This window comes from Seriola aureovittata, chromosome 7, assembly GCF_021018895.1.
Source record: "Seriola aureovittata isolate HTS-2021-v1 ecotype China chromosome 7, ASM2101889v1, whole genome shotgun sequence".
Classification (NCBI taxonomy): Eukaryota; Metazoa; Chordata; class Actinopteri; order Carangiformes; family Carangidae; genus Seriola; species Seriola aureovittata.
Window position 1 is genome coordinate 16,692,698 of NC_079370.1, and position 21,449 is coordinate 16,714,146.

Sequence of the window (21,449 nt, forward strand, 5' to 3'; positions counted from 1 at the left end):
GTATGGTTGTGTCTACACCTTGGTTGTAGGACAAATTAAAATGCGGATGTTAGGTTCGAAAATGGGTTGCACGGTGTAGAAGGAGCACAACAGCAGCAGCAGAAAGAGTCATCTAAAGTTTTGAGTTTTATATGCTTTTAGAAAGACAGAGGGTCTTCCATCCCAGAGACCAGACACAGGGCCAGTTGTGCAGAAACACAGATTTAATGTGGCTTCCTCTCCCCGCCTGACTTAATTTTTCTGCTCTGGCTTTTGAGGAAAGCCGGAGCAGACTTTTGTGGATCCGGGAGAAGGATTTGCAAGCACATGCGCCATCTGCAGGACAAAAGACAGAACCAATGTACAAAGACTCCCTGTTGTCCAAAGTCATTACTACTTCTGATATGTTTGTGATGTTTTTGTTTTTTTTTACTCAAAAATACTCTATCGATATCAAGCATCTGTTTTTACTAAGTAGCCCACGATAGCTTTAGATTAATGGGTTAACACACTTCTGCAATTTTACTCTACATGTTGCACAATATCTATTTTTTAACTGATCAAAAAAGTTGTGGAAAAATGTGATTCTGTTAATATTATTATTACCAGTCTATGCTTGACATAAGACTATATGTGGTACAATATTTCTTAACACATTCACATAGTCTATTTTTAAAAGTAAAATAAATAAATTGGTTGGATATTAAATGGCTTATTACTTGACCTATACATGAGAACTATCACAATTTGTCCTATAACATGAAGGATGTAGTATTCATGTTAATATTTACCCATTCACCGCACACACACACACACACACACACACGCGCGCGCACACACACCCCCACACACATGCACAAGCACAATCCAACTGCACTTGGACCTCTGAGGCGCTGGCAGTTGTCAGGTTCCATTATATTCCACTGCATATCAAGGGAAAAACACTGTCTGTTCTCCGCATCTTCCTGTCAGACATCCTCCGAACTAATATACAGTATGCACATGGCAGGAGCTTACGCATGAGGAAAGTCCAAGTCCTGTTTAGTCTTTGCCATAATGTTCTTCACCAAATTATAAAATAATAACAACAAAAAAAACATAGAAAAAGAAACAGAACACTTCTCAGACAGACTTGATTTATGCACCAATAATCTAAAAGATGCAGCAAGGAATACCAACATGAATCTTTTATTTTCCAGCCCAGAGAGAAGACATAAACCAAAGACTACATTTATTGCAGTCACTTTTTGTTTTAGAATGAATGTTACTATATGGACCTTCACCACTGAATGCTTACCACTGAAAATTTACCTCTAATTCCTCAAAAATATCAGGGCCTCAAGTATCAAACATACTAAAAAAAAAAAAAAAAAACGAGTCATTGCATTTGATACATTTTCATAAAATGTACTGGCACCCCTTGAAGATGTCCTTTATTGTTGTCTATTAAAATGGCAGTAGAAAAAATGAATCACACTTCTCTCATAACTAAAGCAAAGTTAAGCATTTACCCTATTTCAGTCATCAGTGTGATTTTCATGAGGAATGGTGCAAGCTTGAAGCATCTACAGCAACCAAATTTAGTTCCTGTTTCTCCACTGCTTTTGAAGAGAGGGGCTCAGTATTCATGCCAACTGAGATGGATGTTGCCAAGACTCCCCTGGTATACTGGTGCTAAAAAGGCGACCACAGTTTTGTCCGTTTTACAGGTCCATCATTTCTTCCTCCACAGTCTTTCCACTGGTTTCAACATACCTTTCTTCTACTCCAAGAGTACTAGAGGGTCAATTGTTAAGGAAAACATAACAAAATAAGACAATTTAAAATGTGTATGGTAAGATCCAGGTTACATTTAGAATAATCAACTGTAACTTATTAGAAATCTCAAAGTATTCAGTTTTTCAGCCACGTCCCGTAAATGTTAAAGTTTGATTTTAAACCAGATGAGTCACAGTGAGTCACCACAATGATTAGGAAAGGATACGAGTCAAACTGGAAGTCTGCCCCCACAGCAGCTGACATCATGGCCTGCAGATTCCTCTCCTCCAGGTCTCCAAAGCAGTAGCCATTAGCCTTGTCCACTGCTCGTAAGACCTGAATCATGCTCTCTTTGTCCTGGAAACAGAAAATGGAAGAATTTATCGAGGAGGTTTTTTTCTGTAAAAATTCAATGAAACTACCCACTGACAAAATATTTGCAGAGAAATTTCACTGAATCGTTGCTACAGTGCTGTTTGAAGACAAATGTGTTTCTGACTAATCAGTAGACAACACATAAAGTACGTATATAAGGTATATAGCAGTAATCCTATCACAAGTCTGTGTAATATCTGATGTGTCTCATATGTCCCAATTCTCTTTCCCTATTTTTTCTCTAACTGTCTGAGCTGCTGCATGAAGGCACCTTCCTGAAAAAGATTTTGAAACCTTCTTGGAAATGTGGCAATGCAGCCTTTCCTGCCTTGTTCTCTCTTAATCGAGGCTTGATACTCTGAGATAAACTACACTATAAACTATGCATGTATATACAGGCATTTATATGTATATACATGCATATAAAGCCATAAAACCCCAAACTTCACTGGATTCCAACTCAGAGATTAGCAACACGTCTTTCTCAAGGTCAAAAATGTTGTTTTTTAGAATTTTAAATTTGCTGTGTTAAGTTCCATTGGTAACCAAGGTAACTAGTTTCTTAGGCTACTAGGCTTCTTAACTAAGAGGATGTAGAAAACCTATAAATGCATCAAGGCTGCATTTTCCAAGTGCCAACCTGCCATTTGTATACATTACTAGTCCCTTATGCAGTGATGGCACCACGGTCTAGACTCCTGCGTCTTGACACACACAGGATGAAATCAGTCTCCATAAAGAAGTAATGTCAGGGAACGAATACAATGTGCAGACAGCCAACTGCCTTTTACCAGTCCAATGCATCTGCACAAAATTGATCTGGTCTTCAATATGAAATGCTAAAAGCGACTCATGATTATCATCACCAAACCTTTCAGAAAGATTTGGCTTGCTTTTAGTAGAAAACATTAAATTTGGGGAAGAAAAACTATTTCTCTGAAGAAGCTTTTACAATCTTTCACACAGGTATTCTGTGCTACACGCAGAAACTGAGCCTTCAAAGCCTAATTTCTGTGTATGACAGAGCAATATTTGATAAAGTTGGTCAGGCTACATTAGGGCTGTGACTTCTGGATTTAGTTCAAAGCAGACATTAAACTTGGTAGTCACTGAGCAGTAACCTATTTTAGTGAGCTAGAGCCATGCTTTTCTTTCTCATCACACAATCACAAAGTAGCTGCAGTGCTTCACCCAAACTAAGCTGCTAGAGAAAATATGTTACATTATATACCTCTAATTACTACAGGACTACATGAATTACATTTCAAATGATGTTTTATTCAATTAAATTCAAAATGTTGATAACTGCTTCTATACCAGCCTGAGCCACCCAAGCCCTTTTTTTGAATCAGGAAATCCCCAGTGATTCAACTCAATTAATTAATATACTTAATTAACTTAATGTACTCAACCATATAGTAATTCCGCAGATTTATAGCGATATTGGGTCCTATTGGCTAAAATGTACCACCAGCATTATGAAATGTTTTGAGTAAATACGGTGTTTTTTGGGGGGGTTTTTTGCAATACACAAGAAACAGCAGTCATACCTGTACATTGAGAGGCACAAAGGAGACGAGGCCGTAATCTTGTATGACCTCTGCCAACTTTTCATTTAGATGGCGGAATTTTTTAAAGAAAGGATCTGCAGCCAGGTGATCAAGAAGATAGGTCAGATCCATAACCTCTGTGTAGAAGTCAAGGTTGAAGGCTGTACATGAATACAGATGAGAAAAACAAAATGTTATCATGGTAGGTAATATTATCTGTTAGTCAATTAAGTAGTAAATCAATCAATTACTAAATAAGTTGTGAAATTATTGGTGCATGCCTGAAAAAAAATACAAGAATCCTCTGTCTGCATATGTAATATTTGTTTTGGAAAGCCAATAGCCCTCACCCAGTTTGCCATACTGCTCAATCAAGTCCATCTTGGAGAGGATGTTGACGTGGGGCAGCTCCACGTGCAACATGGTGGACAGGGAGGTACACAGCACAGAGATGAACTTGGCTGGGTCAGCACAGTAATGAGAGTCCACAAGGTGCACTGCTGTTAGCTAAAGAAGCAAGAAAGTGAGGGAGAACAACACTCATAAACCATATCTAAAGGGGAAATCACTTTCATATTAATTGCATGCATAATGACTATATGGATAAAGTATTGGTTTAAGGCTCAGGGGAAATGAGATCATTCCCATCCCTGAATGCAATAGAAGCTCACCCTGAAATTCCACTTGGCCAACTGTGAGAATATATTCTTCACTGAATTTTGGTGGGTGTAGAGCTCCACCTGTCCAGGACAGTCAAACAAGAAGTAACAGTCACTGTGCCGTTTCATCTTGTTCTGTAACCAGTCCAGATTTGCTTCAACATACTCCATACAGTAGAGGAGCCCGCCGTTGGGTCCAAGCTTCAAGCCTTCCATGACATCGTCCAGAGTGACCAGCTCTGAGATATTTATATCACAGGAATAAGGTAGTCCTTCGTTTGCAGGGTCCATGTTCACCACAACCACCTTCCGTCCCAGGTGAGTCAGGAACTCCTGCATTCCTTGGCAGTAAGTGGTTTTACCCGAACCTGGGGGTCCAATGACCACCTGGCCGAAACGTAGGGGGGGGGTTGCTCCTGTCTGGCTGGACATGGTTTCAGTGCCAATGAGACTGGGGGGCTGCAGAGGTTCACATTAGATGGGACCAGGATGTGAGAGGAGCCACATGTGCTGTCCTGAGCAGGATATCAGCAGCTAATAGAGTCACCCCAGTCAGTGTCAGTGGCTCGAGGCAATTTGAGCCTTTATTTCGTATTCACAATTGCTATTATATTAAACTCAAGCAGAGTTAATAACGTAAATAAATCCCAACGATCAATAACGAAATGTTACGCGCTCAGGAAAGTTAACTTTAATGAAGTGAGCTGGCTAACGTTATCTAGTCAGTCTTAGTTAAAGTTTGTGTGGGACATAAACGGGCTTCAACAAACGCTAGCGACAATTTAGTTACATTGTTATGGACTTCAATTTCTAAATTAAACAAATACGGATAAATAATTACCATGTACCGCCGTTATGTTTGCATGCGTACAATGGTCGATAGCTAAAATGCTAATCTACTCTGAAACACATCCGGGTTACCGAAGTGCCAAAATAAAAGCAGTGTTTTTCATTTAATATGGAGTTCTACGCGAATTTAAGATTTATGTGACAGAACTTCATATATTGTTTCAGCCTGGTTCTTATGTTACATACTTAATACAGACAGCCCATACGATTCCTTACTAAAATGAGGTATTAACAAAGGAAAGCAAGTTTCTGTGTGACGGTGAGTCAGCAATCTGACTTCACCTTACATTAACTAAGCATATAAAAAATAAAGAGTTCAACTCAGCACAATTGGAATGAATGGTTTCAAATATGTTTTAATATCAAAGTCTGACAAATAAGAAGTTAAGAAAATATATATACATATATATGCAAAAGAATTATTTGTTTAAAGTCATCTCCGTGGTCCAATGCTGCCACCTGGCTGCCAGCCTCTGTACTTCATACTGGTGTTTGGTTGGCGTCTCAGCAAGGTGTCACCTCCATCTATATCCTTGGGTTTATCATATACTGTAGTTATATGGAAATCTGTTTTGGCCTTTTTCACAGGATGCAAGACCAGTTTCCTTCCATGATAACTGCAAAGAGAGGAATTTACAATAGCATAAGGAAAACAATGTATAACAAACAAAACAAACATAACATGATAAACATGCAAATATGTTTGGTCAATTCTGTTTTCATATTTATACTCACCCAAACCCCCTTTTGCAGTTAGGATGTTGGCCCTCATTCTCCAAGGCTTCAGGGATGCCAATTTGACTGCTCCCCAACCCTTCGCCATCCCTCCACCCTTGCTTCTCCATCACACGACGGCCAACACCCTACCCAAGGGAAATATATTCATTTAATAGCTTGTGGAGAATGTAGGAGACATTTTGAGAAGAAATTATAGGTAGTGGCCACCTCCTTACCTTAGTGAACCTCTCAAAGCTGCCAATAGATTGACTGGATCCAGATCCATTTTCATGACCCTCCCTCAGCCTCTTTTCATACCGCATTCGGACGTAGTCACGGGCATCCATGTCACCTCCATCTGTGAGAGGAAGAGATGGGTTAAAGAAAACCTGACTCTGCAGGGATAATTTAGTTTGGTTCCATTTGTCAGTCGAGGTAAAAGGAAATGTGTAACAAACTTTTGATACCTTTATCATAGTAAACGCTCATGTCAACATCCCAGTCGTCCGCTGTTTGTTCATCAAAATCTAAAACAAAGGACAAAGTGACATAAATGTAATCAATATTTCAGCAAACAAATACACTAAATTTAAAAAAAATCCAATTGGAATTTAAATCATAATAAATAACAAATTTTAATATTAGCCATGAGGTAAGGCTGGGAAATATATGAATCTTTCTAAATTGTATGATTAATGTATTTTTTGCATACCTCCTTCTTCCTCCTGCCAGTACTGGGCGTCAGTGTAGAACACCAGGCCTGAGCCGCCCTTTTCCCACTTCAACTCTATCTCCTCTTCATACAGCCTCTCTTTGCTTCGTTCCTGGCTCGTTACATCATCGTGTAAAGCCTCGTGGCGCTCCCACTCCTCACACCAGTCATCATCCTGCAACCAACAAGGTGAATAACTGGCAAACTTCAGTGAAGGGATGATGATGATGACATTCAGCCAGCACTATAACACAGCCTACGGATGCTAATAACAACAACAATCCATATATACAGTATTTGGTACACTGACAGGTATTAATAGATATAAACTTATACCCACATCATCTGCATTTGACTGTGCGTCCTCGTCCTCCTCTTTCTGCCGCTCATCAGTCTCTGTTGTTTCTGTGCTATCAGCCAGCTGCTTTGAACCAGAGGGTGGAGCAGCCAAAATGCCGGGTCCTGATATTTCATGTCCAGCAGCTGTTAATACAGTCTCCTCTGTGGCTGGAAGTGTCCAAGTGTCTTGATACTGGAAAGGTACATTGCCGTAACGGCGGTTCGAGCTGGTCTTGGGGAAAGTGAGGCCCAACTTCCGGATGAGGCGAGGAGGCAGTCGGCAGGATTGGATGAGCTGGAGGAACACTTTCACTGGTGTGCCCACATTCCCATTCTGCATCAGAGCGGGTGGATTCAGCTCGGATAAGCTTTTGAGATCAGCCTCTGTGAAACGCTCTGTTAACGAAACACGGTGCCGCTGCTCATACTTTGTTTTATAAGGGAAGGATCCATCATCTGAAAGAATTGAAAAAAGTTTAGATGTTCATACAGTGATAACAATTCGTGTCACAATTAAAAAAGACAAAAGACAACAGATTTCCAATAAGAGCACACAAATGAGCAACACTTATTTAAAGACCCCATGACATATTGCATCATTCCTACATTCTTTAACTTAAAGGTTTCCATTTAGATAAAAGTAATGCTTTAAAAGATAAAGTTTTTTGATTGAAAAAAAACCCAACATTATCATTTGAAAATAAACATCAAGCATTTAGTGATTATAACTTCACAGATACCAAAGGTGCAGGGAAAAATAACTAAGTGGGCAGTTTTAAGACTATAATGTGAGCTCTCATAACTTGCGATAGGCGTCTGTTATTATTGTTGAAGGTCTTAAAAAGAACGGATATAATGGTTTAAGTCAAAGCAGCAAATGCCAGTACATCCTGACTGTTAGTCCCTAAATGGGTCAAGCTCCCAATACATTTGAACTTACAATTCCCATAATGCAACCCCCCCCCCCCTACTCTTGTTAGGTCGAGTAACAGTAACGTTTAAAACAGGCACAGTTTGAGAAGCACAAGTATAACATCTCACCAACCTTTGTCAGTTGTGACTTTGACTCTCTTGATAACACACCGCCTGGACAGCCAGGTCCCCTTCGAGTCAATCCAGTGATTCCCCGTGTACATCCTGAAGAACCTGTCAGCTTCTTTACCGTGAACCGAGACGATACAACAGCACGACCTCACCGCCTGCCTCTTCACCGAGCTGTTTTTTGTGACCTGATCGGTCTCCGATGAAAGGGAGCCGGACTCCTCGCTGTCCCCACACACTGTGTTTACCGGGCCCTCGGACTCTCTGAGAACCTCCGGCCGATGACGGTAGTGAAAACACTGAAACCCGCCGCTTTCTATGAACTGACTGAAATAGTTCCTCAGGTCTGCTGAGTGAAAGGCCACAGGAATGTTGCTAATTGCAAAATACACAGGAGTTAGCCCTTCAGAGTCCGCCATGTTTGTTTATCACCTGGACAGCATACGTCATCTGAATGACTTCAGAAAAGACGTCACATCCGCTTCCTAAGAAGTTAAAAAAAGATTAACACAATATTCTTTTTATTACAGATTACATTAAATTTATTATATAGCATAATAATGTATACTTTATCTATTATATATTTATTATATATTTATGTATAACGGATTTCTGTAACACTACTGGCAATAAACATTTAACACACTATAATATTTTAAGCAGATATAAGCACATTTTTAAGTGTGTATTAAGTATATTATTTATAACTTTTCCTATGAAAACATATTTTGTTTTATTACACATGTGTTTTGCTATATTGTCAGCAGCCTCCATAGCCCACAGTAGCTGTTTTAGTTATTAACACATGCATTAATAAACACTTATATCTGCTTACAACTGCATCGTAGTGTATTGTAAACCATTTATTACATGTTTATAAGCTGCTATAAATGTTAAATAATGGGCACAGCGAACAGTTTGAGGTACATATGGCTATAAAGGTAAATAAACTAGAGGTTTTCACATTGAGCAGAGTTCAGTGTCTACATTTTTACACATTTATTGTAGCAGTCTTTTTCTTCTTTTTTTTAATTTCTATGCTGTACTCATACATTTCAGAGCAAAACGAACAAAGTCAGGAAGTCAGTTCCAGACAGTGATGTAGGTTCATTGAGAGCAGCTTATCCCATACAGTGTGACCATTGGCTTAAAGAGGCCACTGCAGTGGTGTCAGACCCAACCAAAGCCCTCTGACAAAGCAAATCAAACAAACAAACAAAAAACAGCAGATACCTTAGTAGAGGCACTTTTAAGAGAGATTCTCCTTGGATGGCTTCATTTTACAAAAAATGGATATAAACTAGCAACAAACCACTCACCAAACAGAACATTGATAATCTGCTATTCTGCACCCTTGATTACATTAAAAATTAAAATGTTAAAAGGAAAAATGAAACCATGAGACTCAAATGACAGTTACAAGAACTTTACATATCTATTTTTGATTTGTGCAAAAAGGCAACAAGACAAGTAAAAGACGCTTTAATCAGTTCATTTTTAAAAGTAAAATATTCAAATCTGTGACCTCACTAAATGTCTTTCAGAGAGACAACTAAGGCATATGTTCAGTCAGAGTTCATTGACCCAGAGGCTAACTTTTTATCCTTCACCTCAGCTTTTATCATTGTGTTTTGATAGTAATAGGCAGTAAAACTAGACCCAGGTGTCTGGACCCTGACATCATTTATACACCATATTACGCACTTACTGTGCATTAGTCATGACTGTGCTGGCTCACGGAAGCCCACACTAATCCTCAAGAATGTCTTGACTTTACAGATACAATTATATTGGTAAGTCAGATATACAATCTTACTCTAAGGTTTATAATATATCTAGACCAGTGCTTGTAAAGTACTGAATGATTAAAACTTTCTGATATGAAAATCATCCACCAAGAGCCCCGCTGTGCACAAGTAGTCACTTAGAGTCTCACAAATACAGTGTATTCAGAAAGTATTAGAACCCATTCATTTTTTTCACATTTTGTTATGAGCGGCCTTCATAATTCTTAAATGTAAAAAGTTTGGAACAACCTAAACTCTTCCTAGAGACAATCAGGGGAGAAGGGTCTTGAGGTGACCTAGAATGCGACGGTCACTCTGGCTGAGCTCAGAGATCCTGTGTGGAGATGAGAGAAACCTCCAGAAGGAATAATGTGACACTTCGTCAAAAAAGGACACTGTTATGAGTCATTAATTTGAAGATTTTGACCTCTCCAACTTAATAAAATGAAGATAAAGTTTCACAGTTAAACTGTAGGGCTTGGTATTATTTGTTTTATATCAGTGCCAGCATAACAATAGTTTGATATGAAGGAATATAAAAAATTATTTTTTATAAAACTTGTCTTTCTTTCGAATTTCTCAAATGCCTCAGTGTCTCTTAACACAAAGCACCCACATAAAACTTTGCCAAAATAAAATGCACTGTAAAAAATATAACTTAAAATATCTATCTATCTATTAAAATATCTAATCAAAGGATAACTAAACAAGCAATTAATGCAAACTGTGTGTACAGTACTTTGACACACTTACCTACAGACACCTTTTGTTCAGAACCCCGCAAGCATAGAAGTTTAGCTCTATCTTAGTTTAGTAGGTGTGTGCTTTTCCAGTATACTACATTCAATTAGTATTTACTCTAATTTCTCCAGGAAATGTTTTTTTGTCAATGATTAATGAATTTTGTGTGATTTCTGGATCTGGCTTACTGTACATGAATATGTGGTGCTGTCCTTGTAAATTAGTAAAATACATTACTTTTATAGTGAACCTGACAGAACTACATGTGAACTCCAACAAACTGAACTCCAGGATAATTCAATGATTTTTTTCCCAGAGGATTGAAATGACCCCACAGTGTAGATATAACTGCCACCTTTGGGTCACTGAACCTCTGCTGTATGAGCAGTAGGTCAAGGTCAAGTGTCATGTTCCAGACTCGGTGTCCATCACACACACACATGAAATGGTCGTACGGAGAGTTCAATGACCTGGGAAAACTTAAATCAGGGGAAACACAAAAGTCAATATTTGGGGGGGAAACCTTACAAGAAAAGCAAACTCTGTTTCAGTGGATGAGGGATGTGCTGACACAGTTCGCTTTAAAATTATCCAATGATTATCTAGATAAATTAATATCACAGTGATAACTTTATAATGCTCTTACAGTCAACTACCTTCATAATATTTTTCAGTTTATATGAATTTTAAATATAATAATAGCAAAAAAATGTTTTAAAAAATGGATAGTCTTCAGGTGTCAGCCATTACATCATGCTTCACCAGACCTGGACTTCCTTGATCTCAGAATGAAGCAGTTGTTCCACTTATAGAATGAAGGACATCTTATTTTTACTGTCTTTTTGGCGATAAGCGTCTGTCCTCCGTGTCGGTCTCTGCCTGCTCCTAACCTCTATAAACACGAGCCTTATCGCAAGCATTTACAACTCTCAGCATGCCTCATGAAGCCTGAGGGCTGCTGAGTGCATTACAGGTCACTTTGCAGAAACTGCCGCATTCTCGAAGATAACGTAATGTGTTTTATCACGTATTTGAAGCTGGGGTCCATTTTGATTTGGCTCCTGTGAGTATGGACATGTCACGTCTCATATGAATAATCACTGTGTATCATAATGAGATCACCCCAGGAGAGATAATGAGGCTATGAAACATATTCGAAAAGAATTCTTTGAAGGATTGAGTAAAGAGAATGATGGAGTAAAACAAACATTTGGTGACTGGTGCTGCCAGTTGTGTCTGGCATGTAATCTCTTTATTGGAGTCATTCATCTTATGACCTGACCTTGACTCCACTGCTCTGTAGTTCAGGTATTCCTCTGGCACTTGCATCCTGTGATGGTTTCAGACTTCTTGGCTTGTGCATCAGGTGTCCTGCCTAAAGTAAAGAGCATAAAATGTTTTTAAAAAACTGTATCAGCTGTCATTATATAATGTGATAAATATTTCAGTAGGTACATGTTGCTGAATGTTCAGACCAAAGGAGTGTGTTATTGAAAATGTGCTGTTTGTTTATTTGTGACAGTAATAAAGTCATTTGCTTATCAGTCTCAAACCTCTGTGCCAGGCACAAGGAAGATAACAAATTAGAGTAAACTCATTTAAATGACAAGGGGAACATGCATCACCTGTTAATCAACTGAAATTCCATGAATTGTTTTGTTCCATTGTAAAATAACCAAATATCTTACAAAGTCAGTCTGAAACACACCAAAGCTCTGTAACATCAAAAGACCACTCAAGTCACTATATTGACGGTAAAAGAAAGGCTCAGTCTTTTTAGTCACAGATTTAATGTCAGCCTCATGACCAAAGTAAGAAAGTTCAACAAATTTGGATTTCACATTACTGTTGCCAAATGCAAAATGTAAACTAGAAGGACACGAGAGGGCAGACCTCCGCCAATGTCGGTGTCAAAGAACATGAACCAGACTTCAGAGAAAAAAATTCACAGTAAATGATCCAGATCTGCCCCAGAATTTAATGGGTTCTTCCCTGGTCCGTGCTACATCCCTCCAACAGGTTTGGTGTAAATTGATTCAGTACTTTTTGTGTGATCCTGTTGACAGACAAACAAACAAACATGGGTGAAAACAAATGCTCCTTAGGAAATTTGTTTTTTTTTTTGTTTGTTTGTTTGTTTGTTTTTAACCAAAATTCATATAAAAGCACACAAAGACCTGCAAATGGAAAATGCACTCCAACAGTTGGGGGACCCTCACAGTGTGGTATCAATCCATCTGTCACTTCATACTTCTTTTCAGCTTTAATGATATTTTGAGACGGCTGTGCAAAGCTGCAGAGCTATAGGTACACTATCAAGGACACTGAGGTCAGTATCCTCTATCCTCTTTCTTTAATTGCCTCAGGAGCAAAGCTATATGAGAGGAAATGCAGATCTGTTGTGCCACCACTTTGGTGTTTAGACGTTTTGTATAGAGAATCATGTTCCCCAGAGGATAAATCCTAATGACTTTGGTGATCCACTTACTGTTCCTCGTTCACTGCTCCTCTTTCATTAAAAAAAAAAAAAAAGCCTCAGTAACTATTGGATGGATTGTCATTAAATGTGTAACACATTTTCACACCCCCTTAGGATGAATTGTAAAAATTTAGATTTTTTAATATTTCAGTCTAGTGCCATCATCACATTATGCAGATGCAAATTAGCTTGAAGCTACAATCTGGTGCGGCACATGAAATGGTGATATTTCTGTTGAAAGCTCTACCTGGTCCCTTTTAAATATAAATAAATAAATCAAAATTTAAAAACACTGAAATTTAAATTTAACTTTGACTAATTTATGACCAAATATTTGCAAACTAATGACGTTCCCATCAGCCTCAGCTGTACTTTGTGTTTGATGCTAAGTAGCAAATATTAACATGCTAACACTCTAAACTAAGTCTTACCTGCTTAGCATCAGTTTAATGGCATTGTCAGTGTGAGCATGTTAGCACAAGGATGTTAGCATTTAGCTCTACCTTAGTGCAGTCTTACAGAGACCACTAGACTTTTTAAACTCCATTTATTTCAATTTTATAGGTTTAAATTTACTGAAAGCATAAAAGGAACATTACATGAAAGATAAAATATTAGCAATCAGAATATATATTTTCTGGTTTCTATTTGGTCTATGGTCAATTTTCTGAGGGTGATGAAGGTTGGTTGGCTGGGGCAGATGAGCTTGATATTATTTAAAATTCTAGCAACAGATCTGTAAAGCTGTTGGGTAAGCAATGTTGGCTGATTTGAATTCATTTAACAACATCACAGGCAAACAAATATTGTGAAAAAAGGTTGGATTGGGCACTTTTACAATTGCAACAACATTTGCATTTCACAACCAAATTGGCTTTTCAAAATCCAGTTCCAGTTATGATTACAGTAAGAAAGAGAGGTCCTAACTTACAGGTCAATGCTCTTTGGCGTCTTTCCAGCTCTCCAGGTGTGAGCTGGCAGTGTACAGGGACACAGTGTGGGCCTGATTACCTCCGCAGTCCTTGGTAGCTTGGTACCGCCTGGGTTAATGACACTGGTGACCAGATAAGGCCCAACCCTCTTGATATCCAGGCGTTACTCCACCAGCTCCCTTTCATTGAGAAAAGCTTATCGGTTTCCCAGGGTTATTCCATCAGTCACCTGGCAGAGCAGATGGTTGTTTTTCACAGAGACTATATTGACAAGTCAAGGTCCACTTAGTAGGGTGGGTTGGCCTTATAAATACAGGGACACTTGAGGTAGCAGCAGCAGTACTCACAAGCTCATCCTATGAGAGGACACTTACATTTGACCACGTAGATCTCTACAGCCTACAGAATGGATAACGGGTGTCATTGTACAGCCGACACCGACAGGCTGTCAAACCCTATTCTCTACAACATCCTGAGCCAAATGGATAACAGCAAAGCAAGTCAAAACAACTTTAACTACAATTCAGTACCTCATAGATGCAACTGTGAGCTGCGACGGACAGTGTGCCTGAAAAGGCCAGCTGAGATTTGTAAAGAAGCTTCAGCGGTTCTGGTTAAAACCATCCATTTCATGAAGAACTTACCTGCTTTTAACCAGCTGCCACCAAATGACCAGCTCTCACTTCTCAGAAGCTGCTGGGCACCACTCTTTATTTTGGGCCTGGTCCAGGAGCATGTGGACTTTGAGGTGATGGACACTCCTGCTGACAGCATGCTGAAAAAGATTCTCCTGAACCGCCAGGAGAGCCCTGAGATGGAGAGAGAGCAGCCCACCATGGCCGGTGTCAGCAAACTCAAGTCCTGCCTAAAAAAGTTTTGGAGTTTGGATTTGAGTCCAAAGGAGTACGCATACCTCAAAGGGACCACAATATTTAATCCAGGTTCGTGTCGTTCTATAATACAAGACGTTACGTGACAATACTTCCAAAAATATGGTTCTCAGGAGTAAATTTTCAATCAGTGCAAAAATTACATTACACGTCTGTAACACAAATTTCCTATGTTTACTACCAACAGATGTACCAGATTTAAAGGCAGCTCTGTTCGTCGAAGGCTTGCAACAGGAAGCTCAGCACGCCCTCAGTGAGGTCGTCCAGCTGATTCAACCCGGGCCCCAGGAACGCTTCGCTCGAATCCTCCTCACAGCCTCCACGCTGCAGAGCATCACACCCAGCCTCATCACTGAACTCTTCTTCCGGCCCGTGATAGGTCAGGCTGATCTGCTGGAGCTGCTGGTCGACATGCTCTTCTGCAGATAGAGGAGGTGGACTTCATGTGACTGTCCTGGAGAAAGTTGAATTTTTAACTGTGGTGTTGCAGAACTTTTTGTTGACCAACCTCAGCCATGTTCCCTCATGAAACGCCTGATGAAAAAACAAACAAAAACAACATCACTATGACTTTTTTTATATTTACATTGAAGCTGAGGTCACTTTAGCCCTGGCTGAAAAGATTTTATCTGCTGAAGAGGAAAGATTTGAGTTTCCACATAGACTGACCCCACTGTTCAAATACTGTATCTTATGTGGAAGATCTTGTCTGTTTGCGTTACTGTAAATAAGTTTTATCTGCATTTACAGAACATTTCAAATAAATATATTTTTTTACATGAATGTGATAGTGAAGTTCTGCCTCAGTCTTTTAACAACACTCAGTGAGCCAAATCTGACACCATATTTGTCTTATGTGCCTGATAATAACACATTTTCACCCCTACAGTTTATATGGCAGGCCTCTTATTACTGATGGGGTGTGCAGCCAAGTATCGCTCAAACCTATTTATTTTAAATTCTTGTCAAGGTGATTATGATGAGGAACAAAACCCCCTTCATGTTTCACTTTCTGACCAAAGACGATGTAGCGTTACAGCATGTAAGCCCTGTTGTTCTCTTGCAGTACTTTGTCTCCCTCTCATGGAAGTTAGTAGAAACCCGATCTTATTCCAGCAAACTACAGATGGACAGAGGCTCATTAACACACACAAACATTTAACAAAATAAAAGCCCTACACAAAGTAATTATCACCACAAAGGTTGGGTGGAAGAAATATCTGAATGCTAAATCAAGTGTCCTAAACATGTGAAGTTGCTGTTACTAATCTTCAGGCCGTATGTGATACAGGACAAGCCCTCTTGATTCATCCTCGCCTGTGGTATGTTAGTTGTGAAATAGCAAGCTTTTTCATGGCACCTCATACAGGTAAAACAGGAATGTGCTGATGGGGGCAGAGAGCCAGAGGAAATGGGGTTACACAGGTCAACTCAACACAGTCATGAAAAGAAAATCCAAAACCTCAACATTTTGCGCAGAACACAAATCGTTTGCTCATTTGTGGTTTTCTGGGCTCTGTTGAATAGAGATAGTTTTGTATGATTAAGTAAAAAATCTTTTTAACTATTCTGAATACAAATCACATTGTTTCAAGAATAATTTCTTGATGTTCAATCTGACCTTATTCTGCCCTGCTGCCAGATGCTGATGTTTAATGTCTGAAGTTTTAAGGCTGAAAATGAGACATTACTGCACAAAACATACATATTCCCTTAACAGTGATTAGCACTGTGATTATAACTGCAACTGAAAATATTTAAATGGACCTTATGTATTTGTTAATAAAACAAATGTTGTTGGTGCTGTCTGTCATTGGTGCTCATTAAATGTATACTACATTTTTGGTTGGCAGCTGCAACAATAGGCCTTTCACCTGAAGGTGTACTTAGGCATATCTTAAAACATACATTATTGGTAATGTATATAGGTGATATATAGGTAAGTTCAATTCATTTGATCCCAAGGACTTCAGGACAGGTTCCTGAAATCAGGCTGATTTTCTGCACTGCTTCTTCCATTTGACAAAGACAAACCCTAGGATTTTATTTCCTTTTTGTCAGAACCAGCCAAACAAGTTTCTTCTTTTGCTGAGGGCGGAAAAAGCCTGTCTGGTACAACACAGTGACCTTAGGGAGATGAGCTTGACAACAATAATCCAGTAGATAAAGAGGAAAAGTAGGCTAAAGAAACAGCAGCAGGAAACCCTGTGAAGCAAAGACTTGTTGATGTATGAGGGTATAATTTGTTGCTGAACAAACAGATGTGCATTCATTGAAATTAGACAAATGTTTTCATGGCTTGTGTAGAGAGAGGGAACAAAAGTTGACACAAAGCTCTGCCAGCATGGAGCAGTATGTCATATTATCTCTAAGCTAAACTAAGAACTAGAAGATTTCTATGCATATACATGAAACACATATACATGAAAGGGCATAAACAACCATGGAGATTTTTATTTTGTTAAAAACAGGACTTATCTGTGAGTAAAAAAAAAACTGTGACCAAATGCCACAAATGGTTTAACAACCCAGAAAGTAACATTGACTTGAAAATATATACATCAAAATATGGCTTAACAATACAGTTTTCAGATGAAAACATGCCTCTAAGGAATCTAAATGGCAGGAATCAATAAACCCACACATACTGTACACACACAATGACTTGCATAAACAATCACACACACAAGAATGAGGACGGTTATGTTTAACATCAGTCTCTATCCTATGGCCTGACTGCTACAACCGAAAGGAGTGTAACCACGTTTCTTTTTCTGAAAACAACGTTAAAACACTGCATACTAATACATAAACACTTGCTCTGTCTTTCCCTGTGTGTAAAAAAGAAAACTCATTCTTTCCTCAATGTTCATTTGCTGGAAAGATAAAATGTACTTGAATTTAAATGACACTCCAACAGCAAACATTAGCCGGACCACAAAAAGGAGAAGTACAACCACCCCAAAAGGTGCTCCACTGAGTAACAGCATAAATGATAGGAGAAGGATAAAATTGTCCATCTATTTGGCTACATCCCTTGTCAATACAGGTATTTTTGCTTCGGTGTTGCCCTTCAGAGAAGCAGAGGGGCGCCTGAAGAGTGTCTTTCCGTGTCATGATGGTAGGGCGAGTAGGCTGTGGTGGTGCTGGAGGAGTACGCTGCCAGAGGAAAAAAATATTTAATGCATTGAAAACAAAAAAAACAAACAAACAAACAAAACATAGCAGTAATAGAAATATCCAATACAGTATGTGTTATATTTCATGCACACACGGTGAGATGTGAAATGTTGAGTTTAATCCAGGACATGACACATATCCAGGCCGCAATGTGAAAGTTGTGGAAACACAACGTGGTGTACCCTCATTCAAAGACATGTAACAGGACACCCCCTCCTTCTAACCACCTCTTTGCAGAACAACAACAAAAAAGAGAGGCTGCTGTGCAGTAATCCATCTGTAACCCAAGTTACTTGCTAAAATTACATAATAAACCAGGGGACATCACGTGGCGTACATTTAATGTGACTTGATCTGCTGTTTTAGCAGGTGGTGTAGCATGACCGCTGAGCTGGAAGGGAGAATGAGGCAGGTTGATAGATGGGTGTAAGGTGGCAGATGAGGGGAGGAGGCAGCTAATGAGCGAGGGATTGTAATATGCAGAGAAAAGGGCAGGAATGTAGAGTTTTCACTGCTTAAAGAGTGGTATGTATACAGGAGGTGAGAAAATGCCTGCAGCTGCAGCAGGTACAATGGATTGCAAAGACTCAGCCCCACATACTGATTCACACACTGGGGGGGTAATTATACCTCAATGACCAGGAGAAATAAAGATTGTAGCTCTATTAGCACAATGCATACAATTAAGATTATGACATGCAATATGTCTAACCACTAATCACACGCTGGTACTAAATGAATCTGGATTTAATTCAACTCTTACTTCCTCATACGAACTTTTTCTTCGACACAAAAGAAGATACAAAAGGATCAGTGTGCCCGACGTGGAAAATTCCCACATGTACTCACTTTTCCCGCTGTAATGTCTCATTTTCCTCGCTAGCTCATCTGACGGCGTCTGCTCTGACACTTTCACCTCAGGAACTGCAGCAGGGGATGAGAAGAAAAGACTAAATGAACACACGCAGATGAGCAGCTTCGACGCACATTGACACCCTGTCATTTTACAATTAATCCTTGTTATCCCGTTTATTGTGCAATGTGTCTTAGAAGACACAGTGTACCTGTACCAGCTTGTCGCAGATCAATTAATTGTTATTAGGTCATTGTCTGTACAATACCTGGCATTTCAGGGTTTAAAACTAAGAACCGAACAAAAGAGCTCCAGCAGCGCTCCAACGGACACTAGTCGAGTCATTAAAGGAAGACAGGTTAGATGATTGGTTTATTTGGTATGTTGCAGCCGGGTAGAGGTGAAAAGGGTTGTCTTGTGGTATCTTATAAACATTTATGTAGCAGTAATCATTACTGTTATCTGATTTAAATAATACTGCATGACATTCTTACAGTCACTGCTCACGAAGGTGTTGGTCATGGTCTCGTTGCCACTGTCAGGGAGAGTCCCGTCGCTCCTCCCATTAGGACGCTGTCCTGTAGACTGGTGGCCCTGGTTCTTCTTGCCCTTCCGCGTGCTGATGCGGATGACTCCGTGCACCAGCTTGCACTCGGCCTCCTGCTCCTGCAGGTTGTAATCCTGAGCGATGCTGTAGATGAGCTCGCTGATCTCGTTGGTCTTGCGGGAGAAAGATGAATCAGAGGTGCACTTGGCCAGCTGGTCAATCTGGTGGAGGGCGTAAAGCTCAAGCAGCTTCTTGGTGATGAGAGAGTCAATGTCTGTGCCAGTGTCACTCAGGTCATCTAATTCATAGTCCTCCCGGGATAACAGGCTGGTGTTGCTGACTGGCCGGTGACTTTCCCCTTTGCCCGGTGCACGGGTCCGTTTGGGGGCAGCAACCGGATACCTTACTGTCTGGCCTGCAATGCGCACATCCGGGTAGCGAAAGCTGTCACTTGTGGGCAACTTAGAGGCTTTGGTGGCCTTGCTGGACTCCAAAGGGATGCCACAGGTTGGGTTGGTCACAGCCAGGCCATTCGGAGGGTGAGGCTCACTACCTGCTTTAGGGGGATGGTCTGTGGAGCTCTCGTTAACAGGCAGACAGGGCTCTCGGCTGCCATAAAATCCACAGGTCAGTACACAGCAGATAAGAGCCTTACAGCTGCTCCAGCCCATAGAGGCACAGGAGCCACAGGCATGTCTGCTGGTAGGCGTGTTGTCTGCTGACCCAGGAATAAATCCTATAGTCTCTGAGCCCCGTGCTGTGCCGTTTCGTGGGTGGCCTCTGCTGCGGCTGTACTTGTTCTCTGAATACCGGGAGTGGTCAGTGCGGTGTTCATGTAGATGCTCCCCATGAGGATCCTTGTAGGACTCTTGGCTGGCCGTGCTCTCCCTGGATATAGTCCGTGTTTGTCTGTACTTTTCTGACCTGGAGCCGGAGGTGTGGTGCTTGTAGTGGTGGCGGGACGCCTGGGGAGCCCCTGAGCTGTGGCCAGGCATGGCTCAAACTGCCTGGGACCTGGTGTGGGAGAGGCATGTTTAGAAATAATAACCAGATGTAAACCTCCCCTTTTGTTGCCACACAGGCTTACAGCATTTGACGCACCATGGCACAGTAAAATAGGCTGTATTTAAGATTTCTATAGTAAACGCTCAACCTCCAGTGAAGTAACTTACCGGGAAGTTCGCAGAATGTAAATAAAGTGAGTAGATTGATCACTGGCCTGATAATAATTTGGCCCATTTCGTCGCGCTTAAAGCTCGTTTGAACTTCTTCTGGCAGGAAAACTGTTCAAGCAAAATCTCATTCAACATTCAAACGTTTTTAATTTTACTTACAAAACATTCACTCACCGCATAAGAAGAAACAGTTGTGGGTGTCTTTTATCCCAGGTAACTTGTTCTGCGAGCAAACCGCGGAAGTCTCAGACAGAAAACTTTGTTCTGCTAGCGCCTCAAACAGAGAAAAAAAAGACGTGTTTCTACCGCCCACAGGTTTCCAGGTGAGTTCACTTCCACCTAACAACAAAGTTTGCGAACCGAAGGTGAGGCGCCTCGACCGAACAACACAACTCGGCTCAATGTCGTCTTTCTTTTGGTAAAACTCACAGTCTTGTTGCCGAGCGGCTCCCAATGTTTGGCTATTACCTGCGGCTACAGCTAATCCCAGGTCCTACACCCACCCACAGGTGATTTGTGACGTCACGCGAGGCGGAGAGAAGAGGGGAAAAGATAATAAAAGTCAACAAAATCAGACTGAAACATGAATCAGGGAATGTTAAAAAATGTTGTAAAACTGATTAAAAAGTGAAAAATAAAACCTTTGAGCTGTCCATACCCAGACTGTGACGTGCAACATGACAACTGGTGGTGATATTCTGCACTTTACATTGTGACAAGCGGACTTTTTAATAATAGCATGCTGTGAACACACACACATAAGGTAGGCGCACAGCTGCAGAGCCAGCAGGCGTGTTTCCAAATATCTTTCATTCTCCCCTGTTTCCCCTCTGTGGAAACACTTCATCACGCACTCAGGATTGAAATAGAAGAGCCTCATCACCTG

General features: G+C 40.3%; 4 protein-coding genes and 1 long non-coding RNA gene across 5 annotated transcripts; 1 reads left to right on the forward strand and 4 right to left on the reverse strand.

The window, feature by feature from the left end:
- Positions 1-1,151: 1,151 nt before the first annotated feature.
- gpn2 (GPN-loop GTPase 2) lies at positions 1,152-5,237 on the reverse strand. Its single transcript, XM_056379669.1, has 5 exons — positions 4,334-5,237; positions 4,013-4,169; positions 3,663-3,823; positions 1,964-2,094; positions 1,152-1,755 (listed from the first exon to the last, which is right to left on the reverse strand). The coding sequence occupies exons 1-5, from the start codon at positions 4,751-4,753 to the stop codon at positions 1,683-1,685; spliced, it is 942 nt and encodes a 313-aa protein (XP_056235644.1). The 5' UTR covers positions 4,754-5,237; the 3' UTR covers positions 1,152-1,682.
- A 271-nt stretch (positions 5,238-5,508) lies between these two features.
- On the reverse strand, positions 5,509-8,436 carry gpatch3 (G patch domain containing 3). Its single transcript, XM_056379651.1, has 7 exons — positions 7,984-8,436; positions 6,940-7,394; positions 6,600-6,774; positions 6,355-6,414; positions 6,124-6,245; positions 5,906-6,033; positions 5,509-5,787 (listed from the first exon to the last, which is right to left on the reverse strand). Exons 1-7 carry the CDS (start codon positions 8,396-8,398, stop codon positions 5,604-5,606), a joined length of 1,539 nt encoding a protein of 512 aa, XP_056235626.1. The 5' UTR covers positions 8,399-8,436; the 3' UTR covers positions 5,509-5,603.
- Positions 8,437-11,716: 3,280 nt separating this feature from the next.
- LOC130171596 (uncharacterized) lies at positions 11,717-14,144 on the reverse strand. The gene is made up of 2 exons (XR_008828166.1): positions 13,918-14,144; positions 11,717-11,882 (listed from the first exon to the last, which is right to left on the reverse strand). It is a non-coding gene; the product is annotated as an uncharacterized LOC130171596 (long non-coding RNA).
- A 122-nt stretch (positions 14,145-14,266) lies between these two features.
- On the forward strand, positions 14,267-15,596 carry nr0b2a (nuclear receptor subfamily 0, group B, member 2a). Its single transcript, XM_056379652.1, has 2 exons — positions 14,267-14,859; positions 14,996-15,596. The coding sequence occupies exons 1-2, from the start codon at positions 14,325-14,327 to the stop codon at positions 15,235-15,237; spliced, it is 777 nt and encodes a 258-aa protein (XP_056235627.1). The 5' UTR covers positions 14,267-14,324; the 3' UTR covers positions 15,238-15,596.
- A 1,646-nt stretch (positions 15,597-17,242) lies between these two features.
- On the reverse strand, positions 17,243-21,063 carry kdf1a (keratinocyte differentiation factor 1a). The gene is made up of 4 exons (XM_056379765.1): positions 20,738-21,063; positions 19,336-20,402; positions 18,838-18,912; positions 17,243-17,967 (listed from the first exon to the last, which is right to left on the reverse strand). Exons 2-4 carry the CDS (start codon positions 20,381-20,383, stop codon positions 17,882-17,884), a joined length of 1,209 nt encoding a protein of 402 aa, XP_056235740.1. The 5' UTR covers positions 20,384-20,402; positions 20,738-21,063; the 3' UTR covers positions 17,243-17,881.
- Between the last annotated feature and the right edge of the window lie 386 nt (positions 21,064-21,449).

Bases quoted from the DNA above. Each gene is read 5' to 3' on its own strand.
- kdf1a (XM_056379765.1), bottom strand. From the start codon at position 20,383: ATGCCTGGCCACAGCTCAGGGGCTCCCCAGGCGTCCCGCCACCACTAC. The intron at 18,913-19,335 runs GTAAGAATGTCA...CCCCTGCTGCAG, and splicing joins CACCTTCGTGAGCAGTGACT to TTCCTGAGGTGAAAGTGTCA. The intron at 17,968-18,837 runs GTGAGTACATGT...TTCCTCTGGCAG, and splicing joins GAGACATTACAGCGGGAAAA to CGTACTCCTCCAGCACCACC.
- gpn2 (XM_056379669.1), bottom strand. From the start codon at position 4,753: ATGTCCAGCCAGACAGGAGCAACCCCCCCCCTACGTTTCGGCCAGGTG. The intron at 2,095-3,662 runs GTATGACTGCTG...TTCTGTTTCCAG, and splicing joins TTGTGCCTCTCAATGTACAG to GACAAAGAGAGCATGATTCA. The intron at 1,756-1,963 runs GTATCCTTTCCT...TTGACCCTCTAG, and splicing joins GCAGACTTCCAGTTTGACTC to TACTCTTGGAGTAGAAGAAA.
- gpatch3 (XM_056379651.1), bottom strand. From the start codon at position 8,398: ATGGCGGACTCTGAAGGGCTAACTCCTGTGTATTTTGCAATTAGCAAC. The intron at 6,775-6,939 runs GTGGGTATAAGT...TGTTGGTTGCAG, and splicing joins CACAGTCAAATGCAGATGAT to GATGATGACTGGTGTGAGGA. The intron at 6,415-6,599 runs GTATGCAAAAAA...CCTTTGTTTTAG, and splicing joins CTGGCAGGAGGAAGAAGGAG to ATTTTGATGAACAAACAGCG.
- nr0b2a (XM_056379652.1), top strand. From the start codon at position 14,325: ATGGATAACGGGTGTCATTGTACAGCCGACACCGACAGGCTGTCAAAC. The intron at 14,860-14,995 runs GTTCGTGTCGTT...TACTACCAACAG, and splicing joins GACCACAATATTTAATCCAG to ATGTACCAGATTTAAAGGCA.